The 24,945-nt window shown below is 52.1% G+C and overlaps 1 protein-coding gene and 1 pseudogene across 2 annotated transcripts; one reads left to right on the top strand and one right to left on the bottom strand.

Moving 5' to 3' along the window:
* Positions 1-95: 95 nt before the first annotated feature.
* On the bottom strand, positions 96-5,272 carry LOC123145616 (methionine aminopeptidase 1D, chloroplastic/mitochondrial). Of its 2 annotated transcripts, none has more exons than XM_044565079.1 (10): positions 5,045-5,272; positions 4,872-4,941; positions 3,034-3,397; positions 2,707-2,868; positions 2,589-2,630; positions 2,141-2,212; positions 1,680-1,759; positions 980-1,077; positions 841-888; positions 96-595 (listed from the first exon to the last, which is right to left on the bottom strand). In XM_044565079.1, exons 1-10 carry the CDS (start codon positions 5,145-5,147, stop codon positions 450-452), a joined length of 1,185 nt encoding a protein of 394 aa, XP_044421014.1. In that variant the 5' UTR covers positions 5,148-5,272; the 3' UTR covers positions 96-449. The 2 variants fall into 2 exon arrangements, with proteins under 2 accessions (XP_044421014.1, XP_044421015.1); XM_044565080.1 differs by having other exon boundaries at positions 3,169-3,397.
* A 9,711-nt stretch (positions 5,273-14,983) lies between these two features.
* Positions 14,984-19,932, top strand: LOC123145615 (phenylalanine--tRNA ligase alpha subunit, cytoplasmic-like; annotated as a pseudogene).
* Positions 19,933-24,945: the final 5,013 nt, after the last annotated feature.

Raw genomic sequence — 24,945 nt, 5'->3', positions numbered from 1 at the left:
ATAGAAATACATAGCACGCATTGGAGAGCGACAGCAGAAAAGTTTTGATTGATGAAGCAGCATCAGGCTGATAATCAATCGGGGAGAAGTATCAATAAAGCAAAGCAGATCTTAATTTCTTTCTGCCAACAAATGCGGCAAGACATGGCTTTCATCAACCGCAGAACCAACCAACTCAATCAGAATCCAGGCAGTCAGTCAGAATTCAGGCCTACCCGCAACAACCAAGGGGGCTGATCTGATCTGCAAGCTCACCCTATAATCCCAACAACGATGCAAAACTTTGTATATAATCTATGCATCAACCTACTGATGTATCAAGAAAAAAAAGTGTAGTTTTGCACTTGGAGTTTGATTGGACCATGTGTAGTCCCAGAAAAAAAATGCAGGTTCTGCCGTCCCTGCCATCCAGCCTTTCACTCATTGACCTCTTTGTTCTCCGGCCGGGCTTAACACTGCGTCAGTATTTCCACGCCGTCTTCAGTGATCAGTAGCGTGTGCTCAAACTGCGCTGACAGGCTCCCGTCCTCCGTCACCGCAGTCCAGTCGTCGGACCATATGGTCGAGTTTGTGCTCCCTATGGTTAGCATCGGCTCTGAATCGACACACAAACAGGCAGGCGAATCTGTTAGTGTTCATATACTTCTTATGAAGGCTAGTGAGCCTTATAAATTAATATAAGTACACTTGACTGAAGCTATGTCTACAAGGAACACAGTTCCGATTTATGAAGTAATCAAAGCTAATGTGCACAAGCATGCAGATTCTTTAATCCCTAGCTGATTATTGATACAAGGACACACCATGTGCACAGACTGTAGCGACAGTGGAGAAATGTACCTATGGTAAATGTTTGGTTCAAAATCATGCGGCCCTTTTCATTATTGCCTGTAAATTCAAGAGACGTTAGTCCATGGCAGCACATATATATATCTACACTGAAGTAGAGCAAATGCAATGGTTTTCATGTCAAACTCACGGAAATGAAGCACTGCAGGCTCAGCATGAAACACTTTGCCTACCCCATGGCCCACAAATTGTTGAACTACACCATACTTGAATTTGTCTGCATGATCCCTTCAAAGTTTGAAATCTTCAGTAAGATGGTGCGTTTGAAGAAATGACGACGATATCCAGTAAGCACAATATATAATAATTACAGGTCTACAGAAGGAATAAGCTTTCGATTTAATTATGTCCAACAAACTCAACCAGTACTCAGTCTACCTCTATCAGTGTGTCACTGTATCGGATACTGCCACAAAATATCCAAATTCTAACAAGCCAAGTTCAGTGCAACACAAGCTAACATGGCAAGGAAAGTATGTTTAGGCCCAGTTCTTCTGGCTGCAGCTTGTGCAGAAACAGCTTCTCCAGAGCTGCCCAGAGAAACTGCGGTGGGAATATAAGCTCTAGAGAAACCAAAATAGTTTGTTTCAAGGACACAATTAGTTATTGCTTTTCAAAAAAAAAAGAATCCATTCTTATGTCCACTGTAATCAAAGTCCAAGAAAATGGGTACTATCAATATGTGCTAGATGCAAAAGAACCAAACAGCACCGATTTCTGACTTTTGCCGCAGAAAGTTTCTGAAACATAGAATCCCCTGGTCACAGAATCAACATATTGCGAAACAGTGATGAGAAAAATACAAGTGTGCAAGCCTCCCATTTACTTACTGTATGGTTCTACCAATGCGGTTGATCTCCACCCCAGGAGCACAGATTGATATAGCCTTGTCAAGAGATTCTTTTGTTACCTGGTTGGGAAAAAGAACATTCATAAAACTTTGAAACAAAATAATGCATAAAGAACCTTTAGCTTCTCTAAGAAAAACTTATGTGATCTTATTGCTATCTGACTGAAAATAATTACATCTCTAACATGCAAACAAATTATGTCCAGATTGCATTGGTACTTATTCCCCATTGTATAGCTATATACAACTGCTTAAAGATGGAAGAGAGGACAGACATATACCTGTGAAAGTACAAGAGCCAAAAAACAAGAAAAAAAATGGAAGAGAGTACAGGCATATCGCTAATGCCAGCAAACAGCTGGAGTTCCTGCCTTCATAGACTAATGCATATCTAGAGACAGAGTATTAGACCGAATATTCTTATGAGAGAATTGAGATAACCTGAACTAACTTCTTAGCTTCATCATCAACATCACCACAGAGAAATGTAGCAGATGTATCACCATGGTAACCCTGGAATCAAATATGCATAGACCACAAAAAGGGAATGGGTCAATTTAGATACCAACTATAGCTTCAGAGTTTATATTTAAAAAACTACAATACTCCATATATATATAAAAACAGATGGAATTAAAGTAATATATCAACTGAATCTGCGCCCAACGTAGATTTTGCATTCTCTCATATAGAAAAAGGAATGTTGGATGTTTGTTCACAACAAGCAAGAAACCACTAGAACGAAATATCCTCTAGAAAATCATCACAAAGGATATCTACCACAAATAAGCACTTCAGTTTCTTTCTTTACTTGTACTTTGTCTGTGAGGGAAGCACAGCGACTTAACAATAGTCAGTTCAGGAGATGTATAGACTATCTTTGGCTTACATTGAGATAGACAGTAACATCGATGTTGATGATATCGCCATCCTGTCCAAAGAAAGATTAAATGTAAGTTGATTGGTATGTATTCAAAGTAATTATCTCCAGATGCTGGATAGCTTACCTCAAGTGGACGAGAATCCGGTATCCCATGACAGATGCATTCATTCACTGAAGTGCAAACACTCTTCGGGAATCCACAATAACCAAGAGGTGACGGGTATGCACCGTTATCTATTATCATTTGGTGCACCGCTTTATCTATCTCATCAGTTGTGATGCCTGGCTGTAAATAAGAACCGATCAATTTTTGACACTCGAGTCTTAGACCACCCGAGTCTATGGGCTAATTTTCAGAAATGCAGTACTTTATGAGGAGGGACTTCTACTTCACAAACTACTTAAAAGGTGTCTAAAATGTGTATCAGATGTGTCCTGCCTTAACCTTTACCAGAGGATCCATTTGCCCGCTGTGCTCTTTTCTCTTAACAAAGTATTGGATGAATGGAATGAGATTTCCGTTGTGAATGTAACGTTCCACAACTAAAAAAGAATATTCAGGTACCGGTGCCAATAACAACATTACATTTACAAGTGTTCCAGCAAACTTCAAAACTTGCGCGGCAAGCTTTCCAGAAGCTCTCATGCATTCGATCCCTTTTTCATCATGTATTTCAGGTCCATCGTTCATCTGAGGTCTTTGACGAGAATTGACATAAGGAGGCCGCTGTATATGACTGGGAACAGTTAGACGAGGAGACACTTTCCCAGGTCGTAGGCGCCTAGGGTTACTTTCCAGTGAGTCATCCCGACTTCTGTAGAAGTCCAAAAAAAGCGTAACTGTGAATCTACATGTATGCTCCATACAACAGTAAATGTACCAGAGATCTACAAACAATGGACACAATTTAAAGGCAGAGACCAATTCAACCGTACTCTCCACACACTATAAGTAATATATGTAACAGGCACAGCATAAAGTATGCCTTGATTTTCACCATACAAACATATACGAGCAACACAGAGTATACAGTACAGACAGGCACAATCCATATTTCACAAGATCAGTAAACTCAGGGAACTTTGTACCCGTTTATCTAACGATACTTCGAATATTGTTTATCTAACTCTGACACAAGCATTATCTCACTTCTTAGCACATCTCCTTGAAATTAAAGCACCACAGTAATGTTTTCAGAAAGAAAATATTCAGTCAGATCATATCACCAGAACAAGAATTTATTACTACTGTTGACAACAGAAGTAGTTCCCTGTCGGGCCTTGTGTTCCAAAATGGCAGCATGAACAATTTAGTTCACCCTCTCGAGTTTTTGTTGCAAGGGGACATTATGTGCAACTTTCTAAGATGATCAAAATGCATGATGCATCTTAAAACATCTTCGTGAGTATGAAGATATGACCAATTTCCATGGATTGGCACAAGCCGCACGACATCCCTGATGGGTACTCACACATACAAAACAGTACATGTAAGGAGAGGCACCTATGTGGCTATGCGCCAGGTGCCTGAAAAAGGAGGCACCTATGCACCAGGTGCCTGAAAAAACTTTTGCTTTCGGTCGATTTTTTAGGCCCCTCCAGCCCCAACCCAAACCAGTCAAGGTTCTTCCTCTGCTCTGGCCACGACGCCTCGGCGAGCCCCATCGTCCCCACCTCCAGCGAGGTCCTGGTAAAGCCCTCGCCAGCGACCCCGGCTCAATCTCGGGCGCTTCTAATCTTTCTCGGGGGAGGGGGGGGGGGTCAAACCCCTGCCTCCGGTCGGCTCTAACTCGTTGCTGCACTGCTCTCTTTCATCGAAAACCGACTGATTCGATATTTCTTTTAAGTTGGCCAATGAATAGCAACTGCATATATGTAAATGTTGTATTGAACCACTACCATCCAAACCTTAACGAAGCTACCAATGCAGGGTATAATCCCCTGAAATCAACAAGCAATAAACGTATCTCCCTATGTGGTCAAGGTCAATGCACCAAGTTGTGGATTCGGGCTGCTATGTACTGGATAAAGGCAATCAATAAACTGGCATTTCAGCTTCAGCTTCAGTTTAGAGCGGTTGGTATAAAAGATGGGAAATACATGTGTTCCTCCAAGATAGGCAAAATCAGGCCATTATGAATCACTACAAAGGTGTGTTTATCGTAACCCTACGCATACCAGGTTGCAGATGACCACTCTGTCCGCCCAAAAAATAACAGCTCGCAGGTAATCTAGTGTTGTCGTCACTATCCGACAGGCAGGGCAGGGAATGGCGACCGGGGAGCTCACCTCCTGTTGAAGAGGGCGTCCACCAGGCTGGAGAGCGTTCTCGTGGCCTGGCACGTCACCCGCCTGTGCCCTGCAAGAGGAGACCCGAGCCGTCTTCTCAGCGAATGTTTCCCCCGGAGGAGCTGACGCGACAAGCGTTTGAGCCGAAGCGCGAATGGGGGAGGGGCGCGTACCTCTGCCTGGGGCGGCGGTGCGGAGGAGCGGCCTGGCGGAGAGGGCGGCGAGGCGGTCGCCGAGGAGGGCGCAGAGCAGGCGCGGCGACGGCGGGCTCGCCATGGGCACTGCGCCGCACGCGCGAGCGGGATATGGGAGCGGACGAAAGCGAGAGCTGTGGTCGAGACGGATCCGGTCCAGACTTGGATCATAGATCCGGTAAACCGCCGTCTCGCAAATTTTGTTTACCGTAACGAACCGGCTGAATAAATCTCGTAAACATTGCCGGAGTTCTTACTTAATTTGAAACTACTAGTTCACGTCATGTTAAACATCATCAGAGTTGCGCAAACATAGTTCATACAAGCAAATTAAATATAGTTCCCTACATACCACGTCACTTGCTAGATATATATAGTACAAACTTAAGAGCATCTTTAATAGATAGTCCATATGTAAAAATAGCTAACTTTTGAAGATTCGAGAGCAGAAAGTGCAGCTCCAACAGACGGTCCATATGTAAAAAAATTGGACCACTGCCTCTCGGTGATGTAGAATTCAACACCCCGCGGTGCAAATTTACATCACGAGATACAATTGAGTAAAACCGCGGCCGCCCGCGAAACGACCAACCGCCAGTTCCTTAGCCTTCCCGCCCGCGACCCGCCCGTCTGCCGCCGCCATGGTCGAAGCCGGCGACCCCGCCGCCTTCACCGCCGCCCCGCAGCCGGTGGGCTGACCCACGTCGCCGCCTCCGCCGCCGCGTCCATGCCACCGCCCTTCGCCCGCCGCCTCGGCCAAGCACCATCGCGCCGGCGGTTCCTACGAAGGCGACGAAGACACGAGGCGGAGGCAAACGGCCGGCGAATCGCGCCCGGAACTCGGCCGAAAGTGCGGCTCGGCCAGCCAAAATCTCGAAGGCAGCCGTGGCGGCTCGGGCCACCGACTCGCAGCCACGGCCGGCGGCGTCCTCCAGCAGCCAAGGAGTCGTTCCTCCACCTTCGTCGCCACCACCGCCGACCGTACAGTGGCTGAACAGCAGCCGCGCGGCCGGTTTACATCTTCGTTTTGGACCATCTGTTGGAGTTGCTCTCTTTTTTACATCTTCGTTTTGGACCATCTGTTGGAGTTGAGCCTTTTTCAGAGATGTAAAAAACACTTTTTGGTGCTCCAAATTTGGACCATCACCGGTTTGGACCGCCAAAGTATACATCATCTATTGGAGATGCTCTAAACTTAAACTAGACTAGATCTAAAACTTAAACATAAACTATACTAGATGGATCACCGGAGTTCTACTCGTCTTCATCCTCGCCATCATCGGAGCCAGAGTCGGACTTGTCGTGCCGAGGTGGTGCTCCACGAGGGAGTTGCAGAGCACGTACGCGAGGTCGTACTCCTCCCGAAGCGTCGGCACCCGCGCCGCTGCGACTTCGTCCCCGGCGGCGGCCACCTCCTTCGCCTCGAACCAGGCGTGCTCGGCCGCTCGGCGGCATTGCTGCGCCGGATCAAAGATGTGGTGAAGACGGTCGAAGTTTGTCCATGCCCGTGCACAGGCGCTGCAGGACCGTGCGCCGTGGCAGCACGCCTGCTCCTTGCGCCATTCCTCCACCGAAGGGCAGAGGGAGGAGTGCTACCTCTTAAGCACTGCGTTGGTTTTCCCTTGAAGAGAAAAGGGTGATGCAGTAAAGTAGCGTAAGTATTTCCCTCAGTTTTTGAGAACCAATGTATCAATCCAGTAGGAGACCACGCTCAAGTCCCACGCACCTACACAAACAAATAAGAACCTTGCAACCAACGCGATAAAGGGTTGTCAATCCCTTCACGGCCACTTGCAAAAGTGAGATCTGATAGAGATGATAAGATAATATTTTTGGTATTTTTATGGTAAAGACTAAAAGTAAAGAAAGCAAAATAAACGGTAATAGAAATAACTTGTTGACAGGAGATTAATATGATGGAAAATAGACCCGGGGGCCATAGGTTTCACTAGTGGCTTCTCTCAAGATAGCATAAGTATTACGGTGGGTAATCAAATTACTGTCAAGCAATTGATAGAATTGAGCATAGTTATGAGAATATCTAGGTATGATCATGTATATAGGCATCACGTCCGTGACAAGTAGACCGACTCCTGCCTGCATCTACTACTATTACTCCACACATCGACCGCTATCCAGCATGCATCTAGAGTATTAAGTTCATAAGAACGGAGTAACGCTTTAAGCAAGATGACATGATGTAGAGGGATAAACTCATGCAATATGATATAAACCCCATCTTTTTATCCTCGATGGCAACAATACAATACGTGTCGTTTCCCCTTCTGTCACTGGGATCCAGCACCGCAAGATTGAACCCAAAGCTAAGCACTTCTCCCATTGCAAGAAAGATCAATCTAGTAGGCCAAACCAAACTGATAATTCGAAGAGACTTGCAAAGATAACCAATTATACATAAAAGAATTCAGAGGAGATTCAAATATTGTTCATAGATAATCTTGATCATAAACCCACAATTCATCGGATCTCGACAAACACACCGCAAAAGAAGATTACATCGAATAGATCTCCAAGAGAATCGAGGAGAACTTTGTATTGAGATCCAAAGAGAGAGAAGAAGTCATCTAGCTAATAACTATGGACCCGAAGGTCTGAGGTAAACTACTCACACATCATCGGAGAGGCTATGGTGTTGATGTAGAAGCCCTCCGTGATCGATGCCCCCTCCGGCGGAGCGCCAGAAAAGGCCCCAAGATGGGATCTCATGGGTACAAAAGGTTGCGGCGGTGGAAATAGGGTTTTTGCTCCGTATCTGATGTTTTCGGGGTACGTAGGTATATATAGGAGGAAGAAGTAGGTCGGTGGAGCTACGAGGGGCCCACGAGGGTGGAGGCGCGCCCCCTGCCTCGTGGCCTCCTTGTTGATTGCTTGATGTCCACTCCAAGTCCTCTGGATCACGTTTGTTCCGAAAATCACGTAAGATTTCATTCCGTTTGGACTCCGTTTGGTATTCCTTTCCTTCGAAACACTGAAATAGGTAAAAAAAACAGCAATTTGGGTTGGGCCTCCGGTTAATAGGCTAGTGCCAAAAATAATATAAAAGTGTATAATAAAGCTCATTAAATGTTCAAAACAGAATATATAATAGCATGGAACAATAAAAAATTATAGATATGTTGGAGACGTATCAAGGAGCTCCAGGCCTCCTTCTCGTGGCCGCGCTTGCGAGGAGGCCCGCCGCCTTGGCCATCAAGTCCCCCTCGGCCACCCCGACCCGCACCCGCCGCCGACATCTCTGCTCGCTTTCTGTGAAAAAACTCGCCGCAAAACGCTGCCGGATCTTGGTCGATTTATCACTGGAGTAGAAGAAAAGCGGCAGAGAGGGATGGAGAAAAAGGCGGACGGATACACTAAAGAGCCCCGGCACAGGCATATATAGCAGATTGGAGGGCGGTTTACGGGTTGGGCCGTTTTAGCGAACCTGTTTGGGCCATCATTTTCGCCCGTCCCGTAAAACCGCCTGAAAAACGACCCCCCCCCCCCCCCCCCGCCGCTTTTACGAGATCTGGTAGAAATGCTCTTATTGGATGAGGCCCAATGGACCATCATTTTTTCTTCTAGGGGAGCGGGGCGAGGTAACCCATGTAAGGACGGCCCGCGTATTTACGACTGCGACATGGCCGGCATGGGGTGCCTCTGGTGACAGTCAGGGCCTGTTTTGTTCATGTCCTCAGCTTCGTGCCTGGTAAAATCTGATGCCTGGTGTTGGACCGAGAAAAAGAAGATTTTTTGCCTAGCCAGACATGTGTGCACACATGATATTTGGTTGAGGACCTGGCCTGAGACAAATAATTAAACAACAAAAAAATAGATTTGAAGGCTGATTTGACAGAAAGTGAAGCACGCAAGTAATACTAATGAGCCTAAAATTGCATTTGTCTGGAACCCAGGCGTCCGCCACCGTCGGCCCGGACCAGGCTAAGCAATCTGCCTGGGAGCTAGCCAGGCTAATCTAGCTGCAACGAGCTTCAGGCCAGGCACGTGTCCGTGAATCCAGGTAGCCAACCAAACAATGTCAACGCACATCTTAGGGATGTCTCAGGCCAGGCAAATTTGTCCCTGGATTGCGAGCGTGTTTGGTTTGTGTCCACAGTGCAACATGCCTAGCCTGGACCTTCCCTGAAATGTGCCTGGTACTTGTTTGGACTGATAACCTGAGAGACAAAGCGGGTGCCTGGCCTGGCCATGCCAGAGGGGTGGTTAGCCTGGCTGAGTTGAAGAAAAAGTAATATTTTAATCCAGGCATCATAGTTAGCCGGACCCAGACGTCCCTTTCCTTGCGCCTGGGCATGCCACAGTGGTTGCCTGGCAGTAATCAGAGGCTCTAGTTGTACTGTCTAATGTTAAAATATTCTTTAAATACATGTGTGACATCAGCATGCCATGGACATGAACCAAACAACATGCGCCAGGCAAGCCTGGCCAGGCATAAAACTTCTGTCGTCTCAGGCTCCCCCTAGGCTCCTCGTTTTCCCAGGCACAACATCCAGGCCTTTAAGAGCATCTCCAGCCGCGCCCCCAACAGGCCCTTCCCAAGCGGTTTTTGCCGCGTCGGCGTCGAAAAAACGGCCCAGTCGCCCCTTCAGAAGCCCGTTTTCGCCGGCTCGGGACGAATCTGGTGCCGGCGGACCCAGGCAGAACCCGGCGCCCTGGGGGCGCCTGGGGCGCCGGCACAAGCGAAAAGGCGCGCGTGGGTCCGCCCTGTCGGCGAGTCGAGCGCCTCTTCCCGCCGTTTCTCCCCGCTTTTCCCCCAGTTCCCTTCCATTTTCTCCTTTTCTCCCGCCATTCTCTCTCCCGCTCGCCTCCCAGCCGGCCGCCATGGCACCGAAGAAGTACGTCATCCCCCGCGCCGCGGCAACCGCGACCGCCTCCGTCGCCCAGCCGAAGCAGAGGAAGCCGAGGGCGCCGCCGTCCAAGCCGCTGGGCATGACAAACGCCGATTGGAGGGTAGAAGTACAGCGACGGGAGGCCGTCACCGCCGACCGGCGGAACAGGGCCCTCGCCAAGAAGGCCCGTGACAACGCGGCACGCGCGGCTGCGGGTGCCGCTGCCGCTTCCGCGGACCAGGCCGAGGCCGAGGCGGCACGCGCGGTGATGATGAATCCCCCCGGCAACCACACGCCGTACGCGCCCTGGGGCCAGCAAGGTGTCGGGTCTCCGACGCCGCAGCCATGGGGATCGTCGGGCTACACCGACGGGGACGTGCACGGTGGGTTCAACCCAAATGTCACGTTCCCCCATGGACACCCGGCCCAGCGCATGCCCTCGCCCGCCTTCACCGGCGTGTAGTACCCTCCATACAACTACTCGCCGTCCGCGTACGCGTCCTCCCCGACGCCCCTTCTCCGCCGTTGCGCACTGCCCTTCTCGCACCTCGGCGACGCCGACGAGACCGAGACCGACATGGACGACATCATCAAGTGGGCGTCCAAGGAGGAGGAATGCCTCGCCGAGGCATGGAAAGTCGTCTGCCTCGACCCGACCACCGGCGCGAACCAGAGCATCGACACGTACTGGGCGCGCATCAAGGCCGAGTTCGATGAGCGCAAGCTCGTCGACCCCTACTTCAAAGGCGTCTACATGCAGCGCGGGTCGAAGGCGATGGCGAACCATTGGGGGTGCATACAGGGGGCGTGCAACAAATGACATGGTGTCGTCGAGGAGGTGGCCGCTCGCCCGGAGAGCGGCGCCAGCATTGAGGATCAGGTATGCCACGCCGGTCTCTTGTCTCTCTTCGCCGTGTGCGCCCGCCAACTGTTTGTTCGTCCCCGCGCAGTTGCTGCGCATGTTCGGCCTGTATAGGCAGAGCAACAACGACGCCGAGTTCAAGTACCTCCACGTTTACAAGCGCATTGACAAGTGCGACAGGTGGGCGGAAGTCCGGCGCACCCTCAAGAAGGCCAAGGAGACATACAAGCCGGACGCGCCGGCTCCGGGCGCGTCAGAAGGGCGGCCGGACGGCAACAAAGGTGCCAAGAAGGGGAAACACGCCGACGCGGCCATCGCTCGCGTGCAGGAATCCATCCAGCACTACCTCGCCGACGCACAGGCCCGGGCCGTCCTTCGTGAAGAGAAGACCGAGGCGCGGTGGTCGGCGTTGATGTCAACAAGCGCCGTCAAGCTCGACCTACTCCGGACCAACGTCGCCGCGAAGAAGAGGAACACCGACCTGGCTTTCCTGCTGGGCGGGGCGGATATGCTCCAGAGCACCGACGAGGCGGTCAAGGCGTGGTACAGGGCGCATGTCGGCCTCATCCTGGACCAGCTTCCCTCGACGACGCCGCCCACGCCCACGCCCACGACGACGCCGCCCACGCCCACGCGCACGCCGACGCCGCCAACAAGCCCGACCGATGATGCCGCCGAGACTGCCCGCAGCGCAGAAGCCACGCCGCCAAGCACAGAGACCCCGTCAAGCCCGCGCACGCCGACTCCGCCGACGCCGGAGGCCGACCTCGCCGTCTGATGCGCGTTTCTGTTCTGATTTTTGTACGCCGAACTTTTCATCGATCGCCGATCACCGCTTGATCGCCGGATTGTGGCGTTTATTTTTGGGCGCGGGAATGAACTATGTTTGAATTTGCCAAGGCTGGGGCGCCTGGGGCCGTGGCTGGGAGCTAGGCCGCCCCCAGGGGCCGAACTAGCGCCGGCTCGCCCCCAGGGCGCAGTTTTTCGGCGCCCTGGGGGGCCGAACGGCTGGAGATGCTCTAACCAAACAGGCCCTGCAACCAAACTGACCCCAATGTCGGAGGTGACTTGACCCGCGCGAGGACGGCATACTTGTTCATGGTCGTGCTGTGCACAACAGTGTTGCCAGCAGAGCGGCACTGTCGGCCCTCGCGTCGGTGTCGCTGCATGCCGGGGGTGAGTCGGAGCTGTCCCGGACGACGGCGCGAGGACGTCGTGGCATGCATTGGTGCATAGCGGCATGTCCGGTACAACAAGCGCCACCACGGTCCTGCGCCGATGCCGATGGATGCCGGGAGTGAGTCAGAGCTGACCTGGACGACGGCGCGAGGACGTCGTGGCATGCATTGGTGCATAGCGGCATGTCCGGTACAACAAGCGCCACCACAGTCCTGCGTCGATGCCGCTGGATGCCGGGAGTGAGTCAGAGCTGACCCGGACGACGGCGCGAGGACGTCGTGGCATGCATTGGTGCATAGCGGCATGTCCGGTACAACAAGCGCCACCACGGTCTTGCGTCGATGCTAGAGGTGAGAGCCTCTATAGCCACATATGATAAATATGGTCCCTCAAACGCCCGTACAAAGACATGCGGGCACGCCTCAAATTTCACTTGTTGCATTCGGACATCTCATACTCGATTCTTATCTCCATACAAAGACATGCAAAAGGGAGTAGAACATACGTACTACGTCGATCCTAGCTACTCCTCGTCGGAGATCACGACGATCTCCGTGCCCGGCTCCGGCAGCATGGGCGACAACTGCAGCTCCGGCTCCTCCGGCTGCTCCGCTCCGGCCTCCTCCGCTTCTATCTCCGCGTCGAATTCGGCGAAGAGCGCGTTGGACTCCGCCTGCTCCTGCCGGAGAAACGCCCAGTTGGTCTCCACATAGGCCTCATCCTGGATGGACTCCAGGACCGCCTGATGGTCGGCCATCTCGTCGGACTGGGCGACGGCAAACTTCGCCTCCGCCTGCTCCATGTTGAAGGCCGACACCTGCTGGTCTGACTCCTCCACCTCCATCGGAGCCATCTCCTCCTCCTCCTCTTCCCCCGACTGCGCCTCCTCCTTCTCCGGCTCCGGCGAGTCCGAAGGCAGCCCGACAGCGATGCGGGCGGCGCGCGCGGCTTGCCTCGCGCCGGATCTCCTTCTGGATCTCGTAGGGGCGCTCCGGCGTCAGCATGGCGTAGTAGGTGATCTTGCTCCGGACCATGGCGGAGTGCCGGAGCGTGGGCGGAGCGTCCGACCGTGGGCAGAGCGCCGTAGCGGGATAGGGAGGACTTGGATGGGCTCGGATTGGCGGCGCAGAGAGGGGGGGAGGTGGATGGGTTATGGTTGTGGGACACCGGCTGGCTTAAATAGGCGGATTTGGTCTTGGGCGGCGAGCCAGAGCGGCGCCACGCGGCGTTCACACCATGGCGACGGACGCGGCGTCTGTCGACCGTCGGGTTTCCGGGCGTTTTCGCGTGGGACCCCGTCGTCAGACCGACGTGGCGGGCGTGCCCATATCCGTCCCATATTTAGGCTGGATACGAGGGTGCCGGTCAGTCCGGACGTTTGAGGCTCGTTTAAGGAGCTCGTTTGAGTAAAAAAATGACCGGACAATGAACAGACGACCTGTTTAAGCGTATGAGACGGGTTTGAGAGGTCTGATTGTAGATGCTCTGAGTTCGGCCGACCAGAAAGGAGGACGCTGCTGCATGCATGGCGGCCGTGGTTCGGCGGCGAAAGGAGATGCCCGGAGCTGAGAGCCGACGGTGCGCAGCTCACTGGCCAGCAGTAGCACTGCCTGCCTCGAGCGGCCACTGAAGTGGACAGAAGAAAATACACACAAACCCATCCAATACAAAGATTGAAAAAAGTACGGGCACTTGGTATTTTCTTTGCTGGAAAAAAGACGCGGGGGAGAAGATTTAATCTGATCGTTGGATGGAGAATGGACGCAGGGGAGCACGGGGGGAGCATTAGGCAAGCCCCGTCCAGACTTGCCTGCCAAGTCGAACCACGCTAGTATAAAACCGAACCGAAGCCAGCGAGCCGGAGAGCGCGATGGAGAGGCGGATCCAGGCGAGCTGCTGCAAAGTGGTGGAGGTTGGTGGTGCGCGGGCGCTGATGGTGGCGGCGGCTCGAGCTCAGCCATGGAGGCGGCGGCGCCGAGGAGGCCCAGCCAGGAAGGAGATCCTGCGGGCAGCGGGCGGCCGGCTGCCTCCTCGTGAGGGGCTTGCGGTGGTGCTCTCGGAGGCGCGGGCGCTGGATTGTGGATGGAGGTGCGGGCCGGATCTGAATCGTCTCAGATTCGATCTGGGTCTTTGGTGCTGTCTCCATCGCCTGGCAGTCCCTGGTGCGGGTGAAGGCCGACGTGGTGGAGTAGGCCCTTGCACGGCGTGGTAGAATGCGGCGGCTCCTCGTCGGGATTGTTGGTGGCGTGTTCTCTCGGCAGTGCTGGTGTTGGAGGATCACGGCTGTGCAGCTTCGTCGGCAATTTGCTGCAGTGACGGCGGTGCGAGGATTCATGGACAGTGCCTCCCCAAACTTTAAGGCGTGGAGATGAGTGACATTACGGATGAAAATCCTGTCCGGTTCTGGTCGGGCCGGCGGCGATGGCACCTGCGGGTGTCGTTCCCCTCCCTGGAGGCGTCGCTGAGTGTGTCGCCATTTTCCTTGTCTTCTTGGTGTTGGCCGTTGTCTCCGGGCGAAAGCCTTGATTTGGTGTGGAATCGGCACGATGGCGACGTCTTCGATGTCGTCTCTCTGTTGGGAGCATTGTGCCAGGAGACATGGTTTGGAGGTCCTATGTTGCGCTCCACCGGTGTTCGCCGCTGCCCTAGTTCGTTCTTCTCCGGCGCAATGTACGGTCGTTGGTGGTGAATCCAAGACGGTGCCTTTCTCATATCGGATCGAGTCCTGCCATCCTCTTGCCACCTCCTTTAGGCATCAAGGGGGGATGGCGCGTTGACGAGGGAAGCTTGGCGAGAGTTGCTGTTCTTCGGAGGTGATTGACGTCGGTCGAGACGCGGCGAGGTTTTCAAATTAGGGTAGGGCCTTCTGCGTTGTAGTTGTGTTGTCGTTGCTAGCTGTCCTTAGACTAGCCGGTTGTGGAGTGGGTGCTACGCTCGTTGTTCGCAGCGAGTGGTAGTCGTTTTGTACTTGCAATTCTCTTCTTTTATAAAGCTATGGTACGCAATTTGGGTATTAAAAAAACCGAATCGAAGCTGGCGAGACCAGAGCAGACCCGACCCGACCAAACCCAAACCCCAAACCCCCGTGTTCGCCACCTCTATTCCCGGAACCCCATCGCCGTCGGCCATGGCGGCGACGCAGCCGTCGGCGGACGTGGAGGGCGCGCTCCTCGCCCACCTCAACGCCAACGGCGAGATCCCCGACTCGCGCGCCCTCGCCTCCTATCAAGAGACTCCGCGCCTTCCACATCATCGAGAGCACGGTACGGCATGGCGTCGTCCCTGCCTTCCCCGAGTTGTTCCGCCGAGACCTGACGAGCCGTGCTTGCTTTCCTGCCCGCAGGACATCACCAGGGAGGCGTGGGTGCTCACCGACGAGGCCAAGGGCTACGCCGCCGGGGGCTCCCGCGAGGTGCATCTCGTCGCGGCCATCCCGCCCGAGGGTGCCTCCAGGGCCGCGCTCAAGGTGAATTCCCTCTCTGTGCCCTTTAGGAGGTGCTCGATTCGAGCCGATAGTTTCGGTTCCGGGGTTCTCTGACGCTCAGAGTGCTGCATTGTAGGAGGAATTCGGGGACGTCGTCTTCGATATTGCACGGAAGGCTGCAGCCAAGAACAAGTGGATTAGATTTGAGAGAGGGATCGTGCTGAGAACGGTATAGAGCTGAGCTCGTTTCGTCTCTTCTCTTTGTTGTCGTCGGAGAGATATAGAGCTCAGTTCAGTGTGTATTTGTATTGAAAACTTGCCTGGCATGTTCTCAACTCGCCAATGTCTGGGTTGTAGATGCAGAAAACAATTGCCTCATCATCATAGTTCAACTATTTCAATGTGCAATAGTTACATCCATGTTCACTGAAGGTCTCTGGGCGTGCGTGCGTGCCTTTATCTGTCTTGAGCTTTGGCATGACATTGTGTAATTTCTTCTCGTTTTATTCAGGTCGAGGATACCACGGATGAGATGCAAGAGCTGCTTAAAAGAGTGGAGAATGGGGAGGTTTGTGTTGCTTATTGCTTGTTGTTCCTCCTATATTTTGCATTACCATTTGGAGCCATTTACTGGATTGTGTGATGGCATGGCACAATTACAGGATGAGGTGCAAGAGCAGCTTAAAAGACTGGAGAAAGGGAAGGTTGGTGTTGCTTATTGCTTGTTGTTCCTCCTATATTTTGCATTTCCACTTGGAACCATTTACTGGATTGTGTGGCATGGCACAATTATTTATTAGGTACAATATCAAATAGTTCTTTACCCCTTCTTAAGAAAAAAGGTCTTTCATGTAGGTTGTTCCTGATCTAATAAAGGAGTTGAAGAGAAGAAAGCTTGTAACAAAAGAGTAAGTATCTGTTTTGAAGATATCTCTTTTACAGTTTCAATAAATGCTAGCCAAGTACAGTATCAAATAGTCGATTATCCCCAACTTTTACACCTGCTTCGCTGTTTTTCAGAAAAGTTATTTGGTATTCACTGAAGAAGGGACCTGAATTTGTTGTAAAGAGAAAAACGTTGGCTACCGATGTGACACGAGAACATCTCAAGAGGTAATTTGATGTCACTTCTCAAGCTAATTTCCAAAATTGAGCAGTAAACTATAATGTACCATGAGCAATTGAAAACTACATAGAAGACTCCTCATTGCTTTTTCTCTTGTACATAGTCCAGCTGTACTTATCCTATCTGTCAAAGGCTACATTAAACTTATTGTCATGTTAAAATCGGCTTTTAAGATCAATTTTGTATGTACCTATTAATGGATAACAGTAACAGACTTCTGATATATTTTCCTTTTAAATGGTTTTTCTTTCCTAAAGTGGCGACTGGAAGGATCTGGAATTTAAAGATTATAACTATGAAGCTCAAGGGCAACCTATTGCGATAGGATACAGTCAACCCTTGTTGGAGGTACTTCAAATCTTTATGGTGTTCCGTTTTTTCATACAGCTTTATCTGATAAACCAGATAAATCATAACTGTTATTTCGTGGATTTTCTTCAGGTCCGTGAAGCAATCCAGAACATTTTTCTTGAGATGGGGTAAATAAAAATATTTTGTTCATGATATTTGCAGTTCAAGGCAATATTCAGAAAATGGATTAATTCATTTTATCACTTGATGTAACAGGTTCAGTGAGATGCCTACAAACATGTTTGTAGAGAGCAGGTAAAATACAATATAAGACAAGATATTGTTTTTTTTCTGTTCTCATACCTGTTTGTTGTCAATTTCTTGTACTGGTAGATCTTCTCTACAAACTTGGAAGTTATTTTAGGTTTTAGGATTGATAGATTGGTGACAACACCGTGTTATGAGTATATGACAAGGCAATGTAGTGTATAGCATATCATAGTTTCCTAGATAAAGATCCATATATTGTAAAAAAGAAGAAGATAAAGATCCATATGTATGGCTGTCTTTCCTTTGGTAGCTTCTGGAATTTCGATGCACTGTTCCAGCCACAACAGCATCCTGCTCGTGATTCGCACGATACATTTTTCCTCAAAGGTAAAGGTTTGTAACTTATGTTCAGCCAACAGTTGGATTTAAACATATTTAATCAATCAACTTTTTTGCAGCCCCTGCTACAACAACACAATTACCTGATGACTATCTTGAGAAAGTGAAGCAAGTCCATCAATCTGGTGGTTATGGCTCCAAAGGGTATGTTGTGGTGTCTTTGCTGCAGTTTAGCCAAAGAGTTCTTAATTTGAGGTTGCTGTCTGCAGATATGGTTATGATTGGAAGCGAGACGAGGCGGAGAAAAACCTGCTTCGTACTCACACAACTGCAGTTTCCGCAAGGATGCTATACAAGCTAGCACAGGAGGTATAGCAATTAAGTGATGCTTATTTTATGTCTGTAATTCCATTGTAGTTATATTGTCTTAGTTTGACTAAATTAGTGTAGGCGATATCAGTTGTTTTTTCTGTTCTGTTGAATGGTTCGCGAGGTCTGTTTTTCTTGACAAACCACCATGGTTGTTCAGGAACATTTTGCTCCTAACTCCTAAGAGATACTATTCTATTGATCGTGTTTTCTGGAATGAAGCTGTGGACCGAACTCATCTTGCAGAATTCCACCAGATAGAAGGTAACCATTCTCTTGTTTCTTTCCTATGGGGTGTTCAATTGATTGATATTTAGTTCATCTTGGGTGTCACACACACATAACCCTTTTAACAAGGAAGCTACTTCCAATGCTTCTGATTTCAGGTCTTATTTGTGACTATGGTTTGACGCTTGGTGTTCTGATAGGTGTACTGGAGGATTTCTTCTCCAGGCTAGGTGCTAAACCAAAGCCATCAACTTTATTATACTCCCCCCGTTCCTAGATATTTGTCTTTTTAGAGATTTTTAGAGATTTCAAATGAACTACCACATACGGATGTATATAGACATATTTTAGAGTGTAGATTCACTCATTTTCCTCCGTATATAGTAACTTGTTGAAATCTCTAGAAAGACAAATATTTATGAACGGAGGGAGTAATATTTATGGATGCATGGTGATTTAATAATGCCACCTCTCCTTTTCTGGCTCTTAGGCATGTCAAAGCTGCGCTTCAAACCTGCCTACAATCCATACACTGAACCAAGCATGGAGATTTTCGGGTCAGAACAACTTTGATCGCTATTGTTTTCAAGGTTATTGTGATCCCATGAATCATCGTTATGTTTTTTTTTCCAGCTACCATGAAGATCTGAAGAAATGGGTGGAAATAGGCAACTCGGGCATGTTCAGACCTGAAATGTTACTTCCCATGGGACTGCCAGAGGGTGTTAATGTTATCGCATGGGGTCTTTCACTTGAAAGGTAAAACTGGCACAGTTTCTATACGAATGATTCCTTTATGTGCATCTCTATGTTAAATTGGGGTCTTTTTCACTTGAAAGGTAAAACCGGCACAGTTTCCATCAGTCGTGGAGACGAGCCTAGTAATAACAACCCTTGCAATTCATTCTTATGAAGTATAGAAAATCATCATAGGGCATCACAACTCAAGATAGCTTAGCCCTAGGCTTTACCCAATGCTAGCTCCGGCCCTGGTTTCCATATGAATGATCCCTTTATGTGCATCTATACATGTTAAACTGAAGTTTTTTTTCTAAAATAATTAAATAAATCACCTTCGCAATCCTTGTTTTGCAACTAATGTATCGGATAGAAGTGCAAGAGAAATCTTTGCTTTATCTGTCGAATTGCAGGAGATGTGTGCTGACCACATTTTGGTGCTGAATGCAGGCCAACAATGATTCTGCGTAACATTGACAACATACGGAAGCTCTTTGGGCCAAAGGTATTGTGCTTATTAACTTTGTCTTATACCACGAGCCTATGCAATATTAATTATGATCTTTACAGGTCGACTTCAAAGTGATTAAGGACTGGCCGATTTGCCGCGTGGGGATCAGCTGTAGTGAGCCGGATGGGACTTTAGCTGGAGGTAACATGACTGACATGCCATGTTTGAGTTGATGAGCTGCTGGATGCGAATGGTGTTTCCTTGTGGTTGTTATACCTTTGAAGATCAGTACTTGTGCATTTAACAGAGGGAGTGCAGAAACGCAACATATGTTGTACTCCTAGCTCTGAATTGCAACTTTGAGGTGTTCATGTCCGATACTACTGATGCTTGTGTTCCCTTTAACAAAGGGCAGCGCACACAACCCTCTACGGAAACGCATACACACGGTTGGAAAAGAAAGCAATCAAGGGCTTCAGGCATAAATTTCCTAATATTATCTCCCATGTCATTTTGAAGCCTGTCCTGTCTATTTCCAACCACGCCCAACTGTGCAGACTACTATAGAACATCATTGCAAGTTGGAGCGGGCTCTCCGGCATTTTATTCATTCAGCGGTAACCTGTCTGAGCTCAAGCTGACCAGGGATTACTATAGAACATCAGAGTAGTTTACAACACTCTTGTAAAAGAGCTTCTTTTGCACAACAATGTGCTTACATAATTAATAAGTAGACCGGCTGACATGATGAAGCTCAAATCCCATTAGATTTCCCCTCGGATTGCCTACCCCAGAGCTGTTTTGCGATTAGACTCAATCAGTACTGACGTGAGCCCTGTTTCTCGTGCCAGCGACATTACCATCACGGCAAGCCGCCGGCCCCAGGGTCGCCCCCAGACGCGGTTTTTTTTAAACAAAAACGAATTCGGCAAAGTTCGGCAAATTGGACAAAACGTTTAGCTGAAGTTCGGCAAACTTGATATATATTCGACATGTTCGACGTTACATAATAAGTTATAAAAAAACCAACTAAGGGGCGAAGAAGTCGCTGAGCGCGCCGACGTCGCCGCCATCCTCGTCGTCGTCGGCCTTCTCCTTCTTGATGCGGCCACCCCTGCTGGATCCCTGCCCGTCGTCGTCGCTGTCGCCGAGGACAACGACGCCTCCCTCGTCCCGGCCACGACGCCGAGCTTCGAACCGCTCGTAGGCGAGGCGCTGGCGCTCTAGCTCCGTGCGCGCCCAGTCTTCACGCGCCCACTTGAGGGCCGCCGCGTCGTCGAGCTCCTCCTTGACGCCGCCAGCGAGCCCGAGCTCCATCTTCACGATGGGGAGTCCCGGCTCCGTCTTGACGGCGGCGAGCCCCGGCTCCGTCTTTGGTTTGACGTAGCGCGGAGGAGCCGAGGAGGAGGCGCGCCTGCCACCCTCGTTGATAATGATGCCGGCGTTGCGGGTGCGCCGGCCGAGCGGCGTCTCCGCGGCGGGCTCGGCCTTGACGTCGAAAAGCGCCGGCGAGCCCGAGGAATGGGAGGAGGAGCGGGAGGAGGACTGAGAGGAGGAAGACGAGGAGGAGCCGAACCTCCTGGGCATCCATTGCCCGGTGCTCCGGCGCGGGGGCGGGGCGGCCGCTGCGGCAGGGTATGCCAGCGGCGGGTCATTGCCGCCCTCGAGGTATGCCAGCACCTCGTGGAGCGTGCGGCCGGGCGCGCCCCTCGCTGTTCTTGACGCCGCCCATCACCGGCGCCCCATTGGTGGACGCCAGCCGCTGCGCCTGCCGGCGCTGCGGGTGCGCTAGCCGAGCGGCGTCTCCGCGGCGGGCTCGGCCTTGACGTCGAACAGCGCCGGCGAGCCCGAGGAATGGGAGGAGGAGCGGGAGGAGGACTGAGAGGAGGAAGACGAGGAGGAGCCGAACCTCCTGGGCATCCATTGCCCGGTGCTCCGGCGCGGGGGCGGGGCGGCCGCTGCAGCAGGGTATGCCAGCGGCGGGTCATTGCCGCCCTCGAGGTATGCCAGCACCTCGTGGAGCGTGCGGCCGGGGGCGCCCCTCGCTGTTCTTGACGCCGCCCACCACCGGCGCCCCGTTGGTGGACGCCAGCCACTGCGCCTGCCGGCGCGGCGAGTGCGCCGGCCGAGCGGCGTCTCCGCGGGGGGCTCGGCCTTGACGTCGAACAGCGCCGGCGAGCCCGAGGAATGGGAGGAGGAGCGGGAGGAGGACTGAGAGGAGGAAGACGAGGTGCCGAACCTCCTGGGCATCCATTGCCCGGTGCTCCGGCGCGGGGGCGGGGCGGCCGCTGCGGCAGGGTATGCTAGCGGCGGGTCATTGCCGCCCTCGAGGTATGCCAGCACCTCGTGGAGCGTGCGACCGGGGGCGCCCCTCGCTGTTCTTGACGCCGGCGACCACCGGCGCCCCGTTGGTGGACGCCAGCCGCTGTGCCTGCCGGCGCTGGAAGTACGCCGTCCACGACGTGTGGTTGTCGGCGGCGTACTGGGGGAGGGCGCGCCGCTCCTCCGTCAAGGACGCCCGCACGCGGTCGACCTCGGCGGCGAAGATGGCGGGGCGTGCGTCGACGTCGGGCACCGGGGGGATGAGTCCGCCCGCATTGCTGAGCCTCCACCCCGTCGGCCCGGCGCGCATGTCCGGCGGCACCGGGATGTTGGCCTCGAAGAAGAGGTACGCCTCCCACTCGTGGAGCGAGCGGCGGCCGAAGCCGTTGGCTGCCGCCGCGTCACCGGGGAAGCGTCCGGCCATCGCTGAGAGGGAAGGGGAGGAACGCCGGCGGACGGGGAGAAAGGCAGCTCGACGGCGGACGGGAGAGAGGCGGAGCTCGGCGGCTGGTTTGGGCTCGGGCTGGTGTGGCCAGCGGCGAGGGGGAGCCGCTGGTTTTATAGCCCCGCGCTGTGTGTACGCGTGGCGGGAGGGGAGGCGTCGCCGTGCCGCCCGTGAGGAATCAATGGCAAGGCTGACCGGCGGCAGCCTTGCCATTGATTCCCCGCGGGAAACCGAGGCGTTCTGAGGGAAGACGAGGCGCGTGTCGCTGACTCGGCGGGTCCGCGGCTCTTTCGCGCCAAAACCGCTCGCCCCGGCGCCCCGGGCGCCCCCAGCGCGCCGAGTTCAGCCTGGGTTCGCCGACGCGAGTTTCGGCCCAAACCGGCGAAAAGCGGGCTCCTGGGGACGCGACTGGGCCGATTTTGGGCGCCGGCGCTGAAAAATCGTCTGGGAAAGGCCTATTGAGGGCGCGGCCGGAGATGCTCTTAGGGCATCAGCAGTGTGTATAGGCAGCATTGCCTCTAACATGGGTCCCACACAAGTGCCTCTAGCACTAAAATCCCTATAGTGTGCACAACACTCAGCCTCTAAGGTGCCCCCACAACAGGATTTAAATAAAGTTTCTGCATAACTGCTTCTGGCGGCCACATATAAGAGCAACTCCAATGGGGCGACCCATTTCGTCTGCGGCCGTCCGTTTGGGTCGGCGCGGACAGAAAAGGCGGCCCAACGCGCCGACCCAAACGGACGCGCGTCCGTTTTTCGTCCGCGGGCGACCCATTCCCGGCCTATTTTTGAGCCTGATTTGCGTCGGGGCGAACACGCGACGGACGCGCGCGCGTTCGCCTACTCCTGTCCTCGGGCCCGCTGGTCTGTGGCACATTGGCCTCCCCTCTCACACCCTCGCCCCCGCGTCCTTCGTCACCGACGCCGCCGCCCATTTTTGCCGGCGACTCTTCCAGCTGCCGCCGCCTCCACATCCGCCCAACAACGCCGCCCCTGCCCATAGTCGCCCGCCGCCGCCGTTTTGCCGCCGGGGAGCAAACTGGTTCCCGCCGCTTCCCCCACCGCACAGCCGCCCGCGACCAAGAAGACGCCTCGCCGCCCCCGCCACATCCGACTGGCACGCTCGTCGAACGCCGGAAGGGCAGCTAGCTGGTCTGTGGGCGCCGTGTCTCCCCTCGCCGGCCGTCTCCTTCTTCGACGCCCGCAAGCTGTTCGACAGTTTGCCAAGGTACGAAAATGGACTCCGCCGACGAGTTCTTTTTCCATTATTTTTTTTGCGACTCCGACGATTCATCGTCCGACGACGAGGAGGAGATATTGGCTGCCGTGTTGGTCCATCACCACCTCAACAACCAGCGGCCGTCGTTCCGTGGCTCCATTCCGGGCCACCTTCCGGCGTTGAATCGTAACCGAGAGAGCGAGCATTTCCTTCTCTGGAAAGACTACTTTGATACAACAAACCCGTTGTTCAAACATCACAAATTCCGCTGCCGGTTCCGTATGAGTAGGCATGTTTTCAACCGTATTAGAGAGGGAGTGGTCGGTTATGATGACTACTTCGAGTGCAAAGAGGATGCCGTCGGCAAGATTGGTTTCTCCTCTTACCAGAAATGCACTGCCGCCATCCGAATGCTTGCATACGGAGTGCCCGGTGATCTCATTGACGAGTACGTCCATATGAGCGAGTCTACATGCCTGAGTACTTGAGAGAGCCGACAGCTGAAGATACAGCCCGTTTGTTGGCGATGAATGCCAGCAGGGGCTTCCCGGGGATGCTTGGCAGCATAGACTGCATGCACTGGGAGTGGAAGAACTGCCCTTCTGCTTGGCAAGGGCAGTATAAGGGACATGTCAGGGCTTGCACTGTCATACTAGAGGACGTGGCGTCTCAAGATCTCTGGATCTGGCACTCTTTCTTTGGCATGGCTGGATCACACAATGATATCAACGTGCTTCAGCGCTCGTCGGTGTTTGCTAGGCTTGCCGAAGGCAACAGCCCACCGGTGAACTTTACTGTCAACGGCCACAACTACGACAAAAGGGTACTATTTGGGTGACGGTATCTATCCTCAGTGGACCACTATTGTCAAGACAATACCCAACCCTGTCGGAGAGAAAAGGAAAAGATTTGCCCAAGAGCAAGAGAGTGCTAGAAAGGATGTCGAGCGTGCCTTTGGTGTTTTGCAATCTCGATGGGGCATCACTCGGTATCCTGCTAATACTTGGAGCACGCAGAAACTATGGGAGGTGATGACTGCTTGTGTGATCATGCACAATATGATCATAGAAGACGAGCGCCCGGAATGTCTGTACGATCAAGGCTTTCAGTTTCAGGGTGAGAATGTTGTGCCTGAGCATGGAGTAGCGGCAACATTTGAGCAGTTCACTCAGTTTCATGAAGACATGCGTGATTGAGAAACTCACGTGCAACTGCAAAATGATTTGGTTGAGCATATGTTGACTCATGTTGGCAACCAATAAATGCATCTTCTTTTATTCGTTTGCAAAACTATGTGAAACATTTTTATTTGTATCTGGCTTGTAAAACTATACTATTTATTTGGGCGGCTAAACTATTTTGCTTGTTATTTCATTTCATAATATGTTTGAATGCAAATCAATATAAAATTGGGCGGCCAGCCGGCCACGCCTGCACATATGGGTTGGCGCGTTGCCGACCCATATGAAAAACAGGGCGGACGCCGGACGGGCGGCCGACCCAAACGGACAAAAAGCGGACGAAATCGCCGTCCGTTTGGGTCGGCCCGTCGGAGTTGCTCTAACTACACTGACAAGGGAACCATTCGGATTGTTTAATCAATGGAGGCGACTCTAACATATTTTTGGCTAGAGGCGATGGATACAATGTAGGCTGCCTCTATGTGGAGAGAGAGTCCTTAGAAGCAGCATATTAGGAGATACTATACCTTCATATCTCATACCATTGATCGATCGAATTTTTATCATGATACAACACCAGCGGCAA

Source organism: Triticum aestivum, chromosome 6D (assembly GCF_018294505.1).
Source record: "Triticum aestivum cultivar Chinese Spring chromosome 6D, IWGSC CS RefSeq v2.1, whole genome shotgun sequence".
In the NCBI taxonomy this organism is placed as follows: domain Eukaryota; kingdom Viridiplantae; phylum Streptophyta; class Magnoliopsida; order Poales; family Poaceae; genus Triticum; species Triticum aestivum.
This window is presented reverse-complemented; position numbering and strand designations above follow the sequence as displayed.

What these genes read in the sequence shown, in the direction of transcription:
- LOC123145616 (XM_044565079.1), bottom strand. Translation starts at nt 5,147, where the DNA reads ATGGCGAGCCCGCCGTCGCCGCGCCTGCTCTGCGCCCTCCTCGGCGAC. An exon ending in GACGCCCTCTTCAACAGGAG is followed by an intron (nt 3,398 to 4,871) that starts GTGAGCTCCCCG and finishes GGACTTCTACAG; the next exon opens with AAGTCGGGATGACTCACTGG. An exon ending in ATGTTACTGTCTATCTCAAT is followed by an intron (nt 2,213 to 2,588) that starts GTAAGCCAAAGA and finishes ATTTGATTCCAG; the next exon opens with GGTTACCATGGTGATACATC.